Genomic DNA, 15,724 nt, shown 5'->3' on the forward strand with positions numbered 1-15,724 from the left:
ACTTATGTATATATCTCATTTTATTTATTTGTATCGATGTCCATTTATTTGTATTTATGTCTGTCTTCCTCTGCCCCCAGACTGTGAGCTTGTTGTAGGCAGGGACTGTCACTCTTTATTGCCCTATTATACTTCCCCAAGCACTTAGTACAGTGCTCTGCACACAGTGAGCGCTTAATAAATACAATCAAATTAATGAATGAATGAAAGAAGGGTTTCTGGTACCATGCTGGGAAATAGGGCTTGACAAAGTTGTTTGTCAGGGATTTCCTATTTCACTTAGGGTGAAGGGTGAAGTTAGGTCCAAAGAGTTTCTCCACTGCTTTCACTTTTTTCCAAGTCTTTAGTGGGCTCTCGGGATTGACCTTAATAATACATAGCTGTTCTTTGTGCTCCATGGAGATTTCCCTGAAGGTGAAATTCCTCCAAGAGTTTGTGTGACTGAGAAGGCCAAGGTGGGATCCTCCTTGCCTCCCGGTCTGTCGATCTCTAAGAAGCTTCTACTCCAAAAGAGTGGGTGCTTTCTGAACTGACAGTACAATATGCCAGTCTCTCCTTTGCCACCGACTCCCAGTTTTCAGCTGGGATGCAGTATTGTCTGTGGCTTCATTTTCTGGTTCCTTAAAAAGTTCTCTCTGCTCTCCTTGTTTGCCCCTTTCCAACTTCAGGTCACTGGGGACTTCACCGGGAAACCAGATGTGGTCTCTGGCCATGGAAGACCTCTGCCCCCAGTTGGCCTGAAAGGAGGACTGAAGAGAAATGGGTATAAAACATGGCAGAACCACTTGTATATTTAAAAGTTGTTGAATGGGAAAGAGTGATCTCTGAAGGAAACAACTCACAACTCTATTAATCATTCAATACTATCTTTAGCTAAGGGATTGCTCACCTTTCCTAAGCCAAAGAAGCAAATAAAAGAATACAAGCAAATAAAAGAATAGGGTACAAGAATTGAGATATCAAGGGTAGGGGGAAAGCAACATGGCCTAGTGGCTAGAGCATGGGCCTGGGAGTCAGAAGAGCCTGATTCTAATCCCCACTCCACCACTTGGCTATGTGACCTTGTGTAAGTCGTTTTACTTCTCTGTATCTCAGATTCCTCATCTGTAAAATGGGGATTAAGACTGTGAGCCCCACGTGGGATAGGAACTGTGTCCAACCTGATTCGATTGCATCTACCACACTGATCAGAACAGTTCCTGGCACATAGTAAGCACTTAACAAATACAATAAAAAGAAAAAAAAAAACAAAAAAAAGAGGGGAAGGAGGAAGAATGATTCATGTGGATGAGAACTTCTAGGACCAAATCTGCTCTCTCAAGCATCACAGATAAGGTCCATTGTGAAGTTCTGTTCATTATTCAGCTTTCCACTGTATCTGCTGAGGTATGCTCCTAGACTTTTGTAAATTACATAACCCACCGAGAGAGAGAAGAAATCACTAGACACGTCATTTTACCTGAGTGTGCGTAGGGGGGATGTTTCTTCTACCGTAAATCCCCAATAAAGAGTCCCTCGCTAATGAAATGTTGAATTTCAGGTACATAGGATGGTGGATGGTAATCTGAAAACGCCAGAATAAGCCCGGAGGAATGGTCTGCATCACTTGAGCTCCAATGTCAACTTCTCCTGTATCTATGGCTCGCCCCTTCTGAAACACTATTTTTTTTTTTTGGAAAACAAAGTAAAAAGAGTTACATATCAGGGTCACATCAGAGTATGGAGCAAGAGTTTCAGGCGCTCTCTTCAAAGTTGTAAAGCACTTTAGGAACTCCGTGAACCATTCCTACTCTCGGATTACTGGGATCTGGCAATGTGAACGCTAATAGAACCAGAAATTGCCATTACCGGAAAGAACCTCAAGAGGTTACTGTGTCTATTCCCCTGTTTCAATCCTTAGATCTAGGGCAGCAGTCATCCCACACAGGGCCTGATGGGAAACCATCTGATTTTCTGACAATGGAGGAAAGCACTGGCCAACCTGACAGAAGTTTTGATTTAGGCTTGAAGGGAAACAAATCTTTTATCTAAGGGGAAAAAAGCTACCTACATATTTTGAAGCAGCGTGGCTTAGTGGAAAGAGGCCGGGCTTGGGAGTCAGGGGACGTGGGCTCTAATGCTGGCTCCACCACTTGTCTGCTGGGTGACCTAGGGCAAGCCACTTAACGTCTCAGGGCCTCAGTTACCTCATCTGTACAATGGGGATTAACACTGTGAGCCCCACATGGGGCAACCTGATAACCTTGTAACTACCCCAGCGCTTAAAACAGTGCTTGGCACATAATGAGCAATTAACAAATACCATTATTACTATTTGCATCAATTCTCCCTCTTCCCAGCACTATGGCAGTCACCTCCTGCAATGTAGTTTTAGTAGTTATGTTTACATATCCTTGAATATTATTGGGAGGAACAGTGAGAAAGGATACCCCTCACCCATTGTTTAAATGATTTTTCCATCCTGAGCAAGTCGCAAATTTGAGCTTCCCCTTTTTGGAACATCAGTCTGCAAGAAGGACCAAATTTGGGGGAAATAGAGTTTATTTTAGATGTATGTCAGATTATCTGTGTTCTTTATGCCATCTCCACCCTCCCCACCTTCTCCCTACAGTCTGTTCCCCCACCGTCTAATTAACGGCACATTAAGATGCAAACCTGCAGGATCTTTCTGATGCTACTATACTTGGTTGCTTTTAACTCCCTATAATACTTAAATTATGCCTTTTTGTGTTAAGGTCGATACTAATAACTTTAAGAACATTCACTGTTAACAGTAGTAATATATTTTGTGAGCAATTTTGAACATAATTATGTATTACAGGACACATAATTGGATAAAATTGGCATTTATTCCTTTATGCATGTGTGAATATAGATGTCTCTGACTTGGGAAAATGACCAGAATGGAGTATATATTCAAAGCCATACAACGAGGATGTTATTCTTCTAAAGAAGTCACCTTTACATCTGTGATCTAGTCATTTAAACACAATAGAAGGCATTTATAGATTTGTGGCTTCTGGTACCTTCCTGGGGTTATTGAAATGTAATTTTAATGGGCTAAATCACCCTAAAAGAAGCATCAGGGATGGCAGAAACTTTTCATTTCATGACTCCTCAGTTTAAATGAAGAAGAATCTGTTTCTTATTTTATAATTTTGCCCAGGTTAAAGAAAATGTGAAACAAAAGAGATGGAAAATTACAGTTCCTCCAAATGCTTTTGAAAGGCAATTTTATGAAAAAATCATATGGTAAAATAAATAAGGGGAATGAGTTTGTCCAGACCCAACTCTGCCCCTTAATTCCCTCACATAAATGACAGGCATGGTTGTTTATAGACACAATTAAGATGCTCCCTAGAATAGTCTGGCTTGAAGTATCACTTAATTACCCTCTTTTTATGGGACATGGGTGTGATTAAAGAAGACTGTTGTGCGATCATATGAAGCCCTTGCCTGGAAAACTGAAAGAAGTCAGAAAACCTAGGAAGATAGCTTGCTGGCGGTTGTTATACTTATCATGGTCACACAATATCAACTAGTTTGCTTTCCTTTTATGTGGTAAAAGAGACATCAATTGCTTGGGGGAAAAAAATCTCTGCAGACAGACAATGGAAGAATGGGACAATATAAGGTGAATGGAATTAATTAATATTGAAAAGGTCATACGACTCAAAAGGCAAAGGCATAGAACTCCAGTGAGTGACAGACCACGCACATGGCAGCTGTAACCTCTATTCCTATGAAACATTATTTGCATGCCTACAGCAAATGAGACACTGAGTCACAGAATGCTACCATTCTTAAAAAAACGCTGTAAATATTAAGCACAATTCATGTGTATCGACTCTTCCTTTTTTTGTTAAAATTCCTATTCTATATGAAGAATGATAGGCATGTCATACATAAACGGCTCTGGGGAAGTTACCTTAGGCCAAGGAAAACAATAAGGAAGTTCGGAAGAAGATATTGGCACTCGGTAATTAAGAAGAATCAATTACCAGGTTTTAGTGCAATACAATAAGGCCAAGGACACAAGACGGCTTTAGTGGAAGTATTTTGGTAATCTCTAAGCACATTTTCAACAGTCATAAAGTGTAACAGTGCTAAAGGGAATGTTTCAGTGTTAGACATGATAGTTAAAACATAAAGCAGCATGGCCTAGTGGATACAGCACGGGTCTGGGAATCAGAAGGACCAGGGTTGTAATCCCGGCTCTGTCACTTGTCTGCTGGGTGACCTTGGGCATATTACTTAACTTCTCTGGGCCTCAGTTCCCTCATCTGTATAATGGGGATTAAGATTGTGAGCCCTGTGTGGGACATGGACCCGATTATCTTGTATCTACCCCAGTACTTAGGACAGTGCCTAGCACATAGTAAGAATTTAACAAATGCCATTATTAATTAAGCTAAAAAGTGGTTTTTTTTTTTATAGACGCAGGACATCGAGAAAGGCATCAGTGATATATATGAGCACACCGAAACCTTTAAAATGGTCTATTCAATGGGGATCAGCAGAGTCTAGTTCCAGAAAATGTTTTGTCTTTGGGTTTAATAGCTCGGGCCATCTGGTTTTTTTTGTTTTTTTTAAACACTGTGACTTGCATTTCTAGTAATTCATACCAAACAGAGATCAGAAGTCACTGCTGGAGAAATAAGAAATGGAACAAACATATATTTACAATTGATCTGCAACTATGGAGAGATGAAAAGAAGGCAACCAGAGACTATCCTGTTCACTTACGTAACCCAGGGCAACTTCCTCTTAAAGGCAATATGATTTCAGGAATATATCATCACTTCTGAGAATTATTCATGCCCCTTTTAATCTCGTCCTTGCCTTGGACATATGAGGGAAGAGAAACTAAGTTTTAATCTATTTTACTGCTTAGCATACACCTGATTTTATAATCTCTAGTCTCTGTACAATCTTTACAGTTGCCTGCCCACAGTAAGCGCTCAATAAATACGACAATGAATGAGTCTTTATGCTCATGAATTCTGAAATTCCTCTATCAGACCACCTCCTCCTCACTTGCTCTCTTCCCTGTACATCTACCCCCAGCAAATCTGTTCTGTTCCCCTGTAGAGACCTCGAATCCTTTGACCCGCTCCAATATTCTAAATCCATCTTGACCCATTTGGTCTTCTTACCCAAACTACCTTCTCTTGATGTGCAAATCAACACCCTCAACACCACCTTCTCTACTGAACTCCCTCACTCCCCTGTTCCTTCACCAGTCTCGTACCACTGACTTACAACCCTGGATCACTTCCACAACCTGCTACCTCCACTCCTGTGCCTGAGCTGCAGAGCTTTGTTGGTGGAAATCCAGACATCCCTCTGACCTTATCCATCTAAAATTAAGTTTTATCTGCTTCATTTTGGCCCTCTCATGCTTGACGACAGTACTTCCTAATCTAATCCTAATCTCCATCCTAATTCACTCCCTTACCAACCTCCTCCACCAGCTGTTCCAGACATAAAACTCCCTCTTCAAACCTACTGTTCCCCCCACCCCCCAATCCCTTTCCTCTAAAAACCTGGCCAAATACTTCATCAACAAAATTGAAACAATCAGGTGTGATCTTCCTAAAAATCTCCCTTCCTCACTCCATCTGCTCCCCTCCTCAACCTCTTCGACTCTCCCCATATTCTCTGTAGTATCTCAAGAAGAGATCTCTTGCCTCCTGTCAAAATCTACCCCTTCCACTTGTGCTTCTAACCCCATCCATTCAAACGTTACTAAACACTTTCCACCTCCCTTCTTCCCCCCTTTGCAGTCATCTTCAATCACTCACTTTCCAACTGCTTCTTCCCCATGTCTTTCAAACATAATTATGTTTCTGCATCCTAAAACAATCCTCCCCTGATCCCACGGATCCCTCCAGTTACCATTCCACATCCCTAGCCAATCTCCTCGAGACAGTTGTTTACACCCTCTGCCTCCATTTCCCCTTCTCGATTCCCTCCACTCTGGTCACCATCCCATTCATTTTGGAAGGAGCCCTCTCCAGGGCAACCGATGACGTCCTCCTCCCCAATTCCAACAGGCTCTACACTATCCTAATTCTCGTAAAACCTCTCAGCTGCCTTCGGCACTGTAGAAAATCCCTTTCTCCTTGAAACCTTATCCAAACTTGGTTCCACTGAGAAGGTCCTCTATTGGTTCTGCCACCGAGAGTGCTCCTTCTCAGCCTCCTTTGCAGCCTCCTCCTCTGCCTCCCACCCTCTGACAGCAGGGAGGTCCCTCAGGGCTCAGTTCTACGTTGCCTTCTATTCCCTAGCTATCTCCGCTCCCTTGGAGAACTCACTCACCCCCATGGCTTCAACTGCCATCTCTCCGTGGATGATTCTCAAATCTACATCTTCAGCCCTGACCTATCTCCTTCTCTGCAGTCTCTCATTTCTTCCTGCCTTCAAGACATCTCTACCTGGATGTCCCACTGACACCTCAAAATTTACACATCCAAAACAGAACTTCACATCTTCCCACGCAAACCCTGTCCTCCTCTTGTCTTTCCCATCAATGTAGATATTACAACTATCCTATCTCCCAAGTGCCTAACCTTGGTGTTGTCCTCAACTCATCCCTTTCATTTAAACCACAACTTAAATCTGTCACCAAATCCTGTTGGTTCTACCTTCACAGCATTGCTAAAATCTGCTTTTTCCTCTTGATTCAAACTGCTTCCAAGCTGATCCAAACATTTAACCTATCCTACTGCCTTGATTACTGCCTTTGCCTCCTCACCGACCTCCCTGCCTCCTGCCTCTCCCCGTTTCAGTCCATTCTTCACTCTGGTGCCTGGATCATCCTTGTAAAACAAACCATTCAGTCCATGTCTCCCCACACCTCAATAACCTCCATCCACCCATCCACCTCTGCATCAGAACCCCTTACTTATTTTGTTTTGTTCTGTTTTGGTTTGTTGTCTTTCTCCCCCGTTTAGACTGTGAGCCCGTTATTGGGCAGGGATTGTCTCTATTGCCGAATTGTACATTCCAAATGCTTAGTTCAGTGCTCTGCACATAGTAAGAGCTCAAAAAATACGATTGAATGAATGGTTTTAAAGCACTCAATCAGCTAACCCCCTTCCTTCCCCATCTCACTACTCTACTACAGCCCAGCCTGTATGCTTCACTCCTCTAGTACCAGCTTCCTCACTGTGCCCGATCTCATCTATCTCACTGCTGACACCTGTCCCAGATCCTCCCCCTAGCCTGGAACTTTTCCCCACCCTCCATATACACCAGACCGCCAATCTCCACATGTTCAAAGCCTTATTAAAGTCAGAGCTCCTCCAAAATGCCCTCCCTCATTAAGTCCTTGCCCAAGCTCCCTCTCCCTCCTGCATTACTTATGCAATAATTATCAATCATTTTCCCTTGAGCAAGTTGAAGTGTTTCAGAGATAACAATGCTTGGCCTCCTTGACAGGATCAAGTCCAAAATCTCAATCATCTAAAAGCAGTGCTTAAGGAAGAAATGGAGAAACTAAGTTAAGATGCCCTGAGAAACTCACTGTCTTAGAGAAGCAGCGTGGCTCAGTGGAAAGAGCTCGGGCTTGGGAGTCAGAGGTCATGGGTTTGAATCCAACTCTGCCACTTGTCAGCTGTGTGACTGTGGGCAAGTCACTTCACTTTTCTGTGCCTCAGTTACCTCATCTGTAAAATGGGGATTTACTGTGAGCCTCACGTGGGACAACCTGATAACCCTGTATCTATCCCAGTGCTTAGAACAGTGCTCGGCACATAGTAAGTGCTTAACAAATACCAACATTATTATTATATCTTTATCTGAGAATGCACCTCATTGCCTCTCTGCCTCAAGAGAACGAACAGTTCTAAAATGATACCAAAGTCAGTGGCATATAACACTGTTTAAGGTATTTTAATCTCAGAGGATCTTTCACATAGTATCCATCTAACTCTAAAGAGTACTTTCCTCTCTGTTTTATTGTATTAAAATTCCTTAGCAAATGATAAACCTTCAGTTTGTTTTTGACATAGATTATTTAGAGACACTCAGAGTACAAGAATGGTTTCTAATCTTGTGCTCTACAACTGAAGAGAGTAAGTAGCTACAAGTACAAAGTCAATTACCTTCATAGGAGAGTACCTACTCGCTCACATTAGTGGTTCCTAAAAATAATCAATTTCCGTAAATTCCCTTTGTAAATAGCAGCATCAATATCAAATTGAGGTTGTTAATCACACTACTTTATATTAAAATGCTAACCCACTGGCACAAGTCAATGGACGGTAAAGCAAACTCACCTATCCATCAATCAATAGCATTTATTTGTTCTCTCCCAGTTGGACTCTTACATCAGTCTCCTTTGCTGATCTCCTTGCTTCCAGTCATTCCCTTCAACTGTTCAACTCTCCTGCCCGTATCATTTTTTTAAAACACTGTATTGTAAACATGTCTCTTTTCCTCGAAAACATCCAGTGGTGGCCCAAGCACCAACCTAAAACTTCTGACCACTGATAGGCTTTAAAGCACTCATCCAGCACTTGCCCTCCTACTTATCTGCTCTCCTTTCTCATCACACACACACACACACACACACAATTTGTCTCAAGCTAACCTACTCACTGGACCTCGTTCTTGTCTCTTCTGCCACTGACCTCTCACTCGCGCCTCCTCCCTTCACATGGGACAGACCACAGCTCTCATCCTCGAAGCCCTTCTGAGATCACATCTCCTCCTCCATCTCCGAGGAATCTCTCATCTCCCCAATTTATACTTTCCAAATGACACTTCGGCCACTCTGTGATTCCTAGGTACTTGTTACCAAGTCCCCTAGAGCACTTAGGTTCATATCTAATATATTCTATTACCTTCCACCTGTAATTTAAGTGTCTGTTCTTCATCCTAGAGAGCAAACTCTTTGAAGAGGGGGATTGTGTCTTCAGACCCCTTTGTTCTCTCTCAAGTACTTAGTACACTGCTCTGCACACAGGTGATTGATAAATACTGTTTGAATAATTATTACTCACTTGTATGCAGAGCACAATATTAGGAACTTAGAAGAATATAATGGTGCCTGCCTTCAAGTTCTGTACAATCTGTTTAGAACAAGAAATAAAAAGAGAATGGAAATATGGATAAGGAAATAAATGAGTGGTTGAATAGCAGAGGATATACATCAATGTATGCACACATACTATGGGGGCTGTGAATGCATAAAGGCTGAGGATACAACTGGAAGAGAAGAAAATCAACTAGGGACAGCTTCCTGGAGGAGGTGGGATGGAGAGAGGTGTGGATGGTGGATGTGAAGGGGGCAGGAATTCCACGTGGGGAAGAAGGATGAGTAAGGGACTGGAGGCAAGGAAAGTTAGAGTGAGCAACTGTGCAAGGACTCATATGGGAGACAACTAAAATGCAATCTCAGGAGCAGTGGGGGAAGAGAGAAGGTAATTAGGAAGGAGAGGGGAAGTGAATAGTCTTGAAACTAGTGATGAGAGTTTTTGTCTGAAGTTGAAAGGTTTGGGGACACCCTGGCAGTTGAGAATAGGAGAATTGTGAGTAATAATAATAATAATAAAAGTAATAATAATAATGGTACTTGTTAAGAGCTTACTACGGGCCAAGCACTTTTCTAAGTGCTGAGGTAGATACATGTACATCAGGTTGGACACAGTTCCTGTTTCACATGGGGCTCACAGTCTCAACCCCCATTTTACAGATGAGGTAACTGAGGCAAAGATAAGATAAATGGCTTGCCCAAGGACACACCGCAAAGAAGTGGGAGATTCAGGATTAGAACCCAAGTCGTTCTGACCCCAGGCCCATGCTTATCCACGGATGTTTTAGGTGGGAGTTGAAGCTGTGAGGCTGGATGAGTTCTCTGAGAGAGTGAGCATAATGCAGACAAAGGCAGAAGATCCAGAATAGGTCTATGGGGGACACCCACAGTTAGGGGAAGAGAGGTGGAAGAAGAGCCCTTGAAAGAGACTAAGGAGGAATAGACTTTGAGATAGGAAGGCAACCAGTAGAGTACTGCATTGGTGAAACCACAGCCCCAAAATGTTTCTAGGATTAGGAAGTGATCAGCTGTGTCAAATGCAGCCTAGGACTCTGACTGGATTGAGTCCGTAGCACCTGGCTGAGAGGAAGTCATTGGTGACCTCAGAGAGAGTTGTCTTCTATGGAGTGAATGGGACACGAACCAAACTGAAATGGATTAAGAAGGGAGCTGAGGACAAGAATTGGAGGATCTGGGGAACTTGGACAGGAATGGAGCAAGGATGTGGGTGCATGGCATCCACAGAAGGCCTTTTTTTTAGAAACTTGGGCATTTCAAAAATGGAAAGGGATGGGGCAGGAGATGGGATAGCCGATGAAGGGTGAGCAGTTCAAGATGGCATCAAGGGAGGGAGGATGGGAACAAGAGTTTTTAGGAGCTGAGGGGAAAGGGGATCCAGATCACAAGTGGTAGGGCTACATTTTGAGAGATGGGAGGTGTCCTCTTGAGAGGCAGTTGAGAAGGGGAGTGGGAACCGGGAAGGCTTTCATATGAAGGGGCCTATTTGCCAACTAGATAATCTGTGAGGTCATCAGGGATAGAGAGGAGGAATTTGAGGGTGCTAGGAGTTTCAGGAGGAAGATAAAGGTCAGGTAAAGTTGACGGGGGCTGTCAGAGTGGAGGGTGGGGTTTTCGCCTTCTGCTCTTTCTGGATTCACTAAACCTCTCAGAACAGAGCTTAGACACTATGGATGTGTACTTAGTGATGGGAGGATCTGAATGATGTGTGTTTATTTGGGTCGGGGGATCTTGGTTTCTTTTGCAGTTTCTGGCATTTCTTGTCCCTACAAAAGCAGCCCAACGGAGCTGCAAGGTTGAAAGTAACCAGCAGAGAAGTTGATATCAGTTAAAAAATGTAAAAGGAAGATGAAAATGGAACAAGAATAGAACATTAAACATATATGATATAGAACACCTAACATGAATTTTTTAAACTGTAATTAAATTTGTCTTTAAAATCACAAGTCCTTTCCATACATTTGTATTAGAATCCACAGCCATTGCCTGCTTCAAAAAATCTTTGGTTAAAACTGAAGTATATTGATAAAGTGATTTAATATAGCTGAAAACCAGCTGGGGTAATCTAGCTGGGTTTCTGATAACCTTGTATTACATGACTCTGCATCCAGCATTATGCGAACCATTTACGGTAATTTGCCATCAATCTTTTAAAAGGATAATATTAACTCATACCACCGTGGTCATTGTTAGCACATTACTACTATTTTATTCATACAGTTTGTTGTTCTTATATGAATTATTTCCAATTCTGTTCCAGTGTATGGGACTCTAATCTCCTTTAAGTAAAAGATACAGAAAGGCTACGCTGACTTGTTTGAGCTTGGAGTGGATTTTATAGCCACTTGGACTCCCCACTGATGCTCTCGATTCGTGGAATTACATCCTGTTGCTTGAGCTCCTCGTTCACCTTCTGGGCAGGGTTATTTCCAGAGTGAAGCGGTAATTCTTCAAGTTGATTCCTCAAAAGGGAATGTCTCGCCTACTGACAAAGGACAGTAAAAAGACCAGAGTCCCTTCTCTGTTGGATTTGCAATATTTATTCATCCTTCTTTTGACCCCACAACACTTATGTGCATATCTGTCATTTGTAGTATTTTTTTTTAATGGTATTTGTTCAGTACCCCTCTCAGGGTCACACCTGGAGAGTTTCCAGTACTCTACCAGTCTCATCTATGGGAGGGAGAATCAAGCAGAGGCCTACCCATTCCATTCCTAGCTTGGGCTGTGGCTAGCAAGTGGAAGGCAATCCACTACAAGTCAAAACTCACCCATGCTGGGCAACAGCGGCATGGGAGAGAGTCAAGGGCGGAGACTCAAGTTTACAGCACCGGAGGCAATGGTAAACCACTTCCATATTTTTACCAAGAAAACTCTATGAATAATGGTGCCTTAAATGGAAATTAAGACCAGGAACTCACGTGGGACATGGACTGCATCCAACCTGATACGGTTGTATCTACCTCAGAGCTTGGTACAGTCCCTGGCACATAATAAATGCTTACCAAATGTCGTTTAAAAAAACTGCAATCCAGTCTGCTAAATCTAACTGTGTCCCTGATCCATTACAATTAGGCTCCCTGTTCACTAAGGAACTGTACTTAGTCTGTAAGCTTGCTATGGGCAGGGAATATGTCTCCTAATTCGGTGGTACTGGACTCTCCCAAGTGTCAGGACAGTGATCTGCATATAGTATGTGCTCAGTAAGTACCACTGATGGATTAACTTTTCAGGAAATTTTGAGAAGGATTGAATCGAATAAAAATACATTCCCTGGAAATAATTCTGTAAAACATATGTAAGGCCGCAAATGTTTTTCAATGCCAGGGATGGAAACAATTACAGAATGGAGCCATTCGGAAAAATGCAAGAAATTATAATGAAATACTATTTCACATGTAAGGAGATGACTAACCCGAGATCAATTTTAGGGATTTAAAGTTGGACAAGCAGAAATAAGGCACATAGATTTTATCTCCTTTTCTGGACTGGGCCAATCAATTAGGCATTTTTAATGGTATTTGTTAAATATGTACTTTGTGTCAAGCACTGTTCTAAATGCTGACCGTTGCCCAGTTTTTTTTAAAGGGTCATTTGTTAAGTGCTTACTATGTGCCAGACTCTGTATTAAGCACTGGGGTAGATACAAGCTAATCAAGTTGGACCTAGTCCAGGTCCCACATGAGGTTCATCGTCTTAATCCCCGCTTTCCATATGAAATAACTGAGGCTTAGAGAAGTTAAGTGGCTTGCCCAAGACCACACAGGGGCCAAGTGGTGGAGATGGCATTAAAACTCAGGTCTTCTAACTTCTGGGCTCATGCTCTCTCTAATAGGTCATGCTGCTTCTCTGCATGATAATAATGAATACCATAATTATTCTTAAGGACAAGGATCCCCAAACAAACAGAAGTAGAGGGGCTGTGACATTTGAGAAAAGGCCTGCTTCCTTCCCTTGGCTTTCTTTCACTCCGGTGAAAGCAACTAGGCCTGGTTGTTGGTCTGAAAACCCAAGCGGATCAAGGGAGAGAAGACAAAACACAAAGCTTCCTTTCCTGGGGCCGAAGATGGAGCCAGTGCGATGAGCCAAAACCTGTGACCTGAACCATAGAAGAGGTGGGAGGTTCTAATATATTTGGATTATTAGGGTAAATGAACTCCGGACACATCTCGATTAACTTGGGTTGTTAATTAGTTACCATTTCCTGATTGTGATTAAACTTTCCCATTCAAACTCTTGCTTCTTTTTCCCCTTTTTAACAAACTGGATGTTTATAATGAAATATTCTTTTTTTTTTTTTTTTAGTTTTTGAAAACTAAGTGGTATGAAAATTATTCCTCCACATCACACCGAGAGGCAGATATGTATAATAGCTGTTAATGCGAACACAATTCCAACATGATTTGATCGAAGGCTTTTTATGCAAAAGTCTCCTTATCCATCAGCCTGCCAAGGATAATGATAAAAGATTTAAGGCGTTGAATTTGCAACTAAATAGATCCTAAGCCTCATAGAATAAAATCAACTAAGTGTAAGAATACAAGCATTCAGAGAAAAGATGTCATTAATTTATACCAAGATGTAACAAGTTGAATAGGCCCCATGAAATTCCATAAAATCAAAAGTAATTTTCCATATCTTTCAGTTAAATCCTCAAAAGGAAGCGAAGATAAAATGAAGAATGAGTGAGAATTAACTGGTTCTTAGCTTTATATGGTTCAGCGCTTGTCTGAAACGCTATATAACTATTAAGACAATTTGGGGATTGTATTGTTAGAATGAATGGTGTCGAGAAATTCACAAAAAGTGTTTGAAATTGCCATGATGGCACCCAGGTCTTCCATAACGTTTGGCACAGTATATACACTGCATTATAAGAGAACAGTACTTTTTCTGTTTGATAAGTAATAAGCAGTAAAAATGTAATACAGCTGTGCCCAGAAGTGCCATTAGAGTTAAGGTTTTGTCAGGGTTTCCATAAAAAGTTGCTTCAAGCTAAAACTTGGCAAACATGATCTCAACCCCTAGCGATTTTTCTTAATACAAAATTTAATTGAAATTGGTTTGGCTCCTTTGTAGTGGTAATTGGGCAGAAACCCTTCTTTTGTACATTCATGAAACTTGTCATATTACAATAAAAATATAGAAGAAAAATGTTCTCTAAAATAAAAAAATATAAAAGAACAGACATTAACTGTTGGTAGCTTTGCTCCCCTATTGTACTAGTTGGTAGAGATTTTTCATCGGTCCTGGGTGCTCTGCTTTGTCTCTCTGAGGGAAATAAAGAGGTTTGAAGACAGAGAATGTGCGGTTCCGGTAACTACATGTTATTTCTAAACGGGGAGCCGTATCGGATTCTGCAGGTGCCGAGGGTGGGTTGGGGTGACAGAGCCAAACTGGAATTGGGATCCGGACAGACTCGGGGGTGAAGGGGTATTCTCAGATGCCACTCATTGGGATGGACCAAACCCAAGTGCCCAAGGAACCATTCCAGATGCCACCTGTAAGTCCTTTTGCAGGGGGGAGGAGGTTACCCACTTATCTCCTGTAGCTTCAAAAAAATTTAGCTCCCTCCAAAAAAATTTCCATCAAATTTCCCCTGGCCCCATCGTGCTCTTTTAATAAGAACAATTAACATTTTAGTATCTGTTCAATGTTTACTATGTGCTAGATACTGTACTAAGCTCTGGGGTAGATATAAGTTAATCAGGCCAAATACGAATCCTGTCCCACCTGTGGCTTACGGTCTAAGAAGGAGGGAGAAGCAGCTCTGAAATACCCATTTAACAGGTAAGAGAACTGTGGCACTGAGAAGGCACCTGAGAAGTCACCTCTAGACTTGCAAGCTCAATGTGGGCAGGGAACGTGTCTACCAACTCCGCTATAGCATACTCTCCCAAGCCCACAGTACAGTGCTCTGCACACAGTTAGCACTGAATAAAAATGATGATTGACTGATTGCCCCCTTCTACAGAAAAGTGTCACAATTACAGGCACATTGCTAGTATTATATGCCATGGTTCTTGCTGGCTTCCCTGTGAACTGACTGGTATCCCTAGAAACATAGCTCTGGGGAGATTTGAGTTGTCTCAGGAACTGCTAGTTCCAGCTATACTGCAAGGATAAAAATGACAAGGGAAGCAGTGGGGCTTACTGCAGAGGCCTGGGAGTCTGAGGACCCGGGTTCTATAGCCCGCTCCTCCAATTGCCTTCTGTTTGACCTCAGGTCAGTCGCTTCATTTCTTTATGCTTCAACTTCCTCAACTGTAATATCGGGATTCAAAACCTGTTCTCCCTCCTACTTAGCCTGTGAGGTCCACGAGGGACAGGGACTATGCCCGATCTCATTAAGTCGTTTCTACCCCAGTGCTTAGAACAGTACTTGACACATAGTAGGTGCTTAACAAATACCCAAAATAATAATAATATCTAATCAGGACCAGTACCAAGAACAAAGAAAGAATTCCAACTTCTAGAAGACTACCTCTTGATAGATTTCATTTTGTAACATTCCATTCACAGAAAGATCAGACCGTACGCAACAGGTAACATATTAGTCATTTTACCGAGGCTTTCAGGTGGTACATCCAAAAGCCAAATGAAAGGAAACTCTTCTTCAAATGGTGGGTGATATGTACATAGAATTAGTTACCACAGGGAGTTGGG

The 15,724-nt window shown here is 42.1% G+C and overlaps 1 protein-coding gene across 4 annotated transcripts in view; it reads right to left on the reverse strand.

The window, feature by feature from the left end:
- Positions 1–15,724, reverse strand: part of TENM1 (teneurin transmembrane protein 1) — a 717,827-nt gene that overhangs the window by 240,885 nt on the left and 461,218 nt on the right. For all 4 annotated transcript variants that reach the window (XM_039912369.1, XM_029067334.2, XM_029067335.2 and 1 more), the window contains one exon: positions 1,460–1,659. In XM_039912369.1, the coding sequence (XP_039768303.1) occupies positions 1,460–1,659 (200 nt within the window). The remainder of the gene's footprint in view (positions 1–1,459; positions 1,660–15,724) is intronic.

This window comes from Ornithorhynchus anatinus, chromosome 6, assembly GCF_004115215.2.
Source record: "Ornithorhynchus anatinus isolate Pmale09 chromosome 6, mOrnAna1.pri.v4, whole genome shotgun sequence".
Taxonomy (NCBI): Eukaryota; Metazoa; Chordata; class Mammalia; order Monotremata; family Ornithorhynchidae; genus Ornithorhynchus; species Ornithorhynchus anatinus.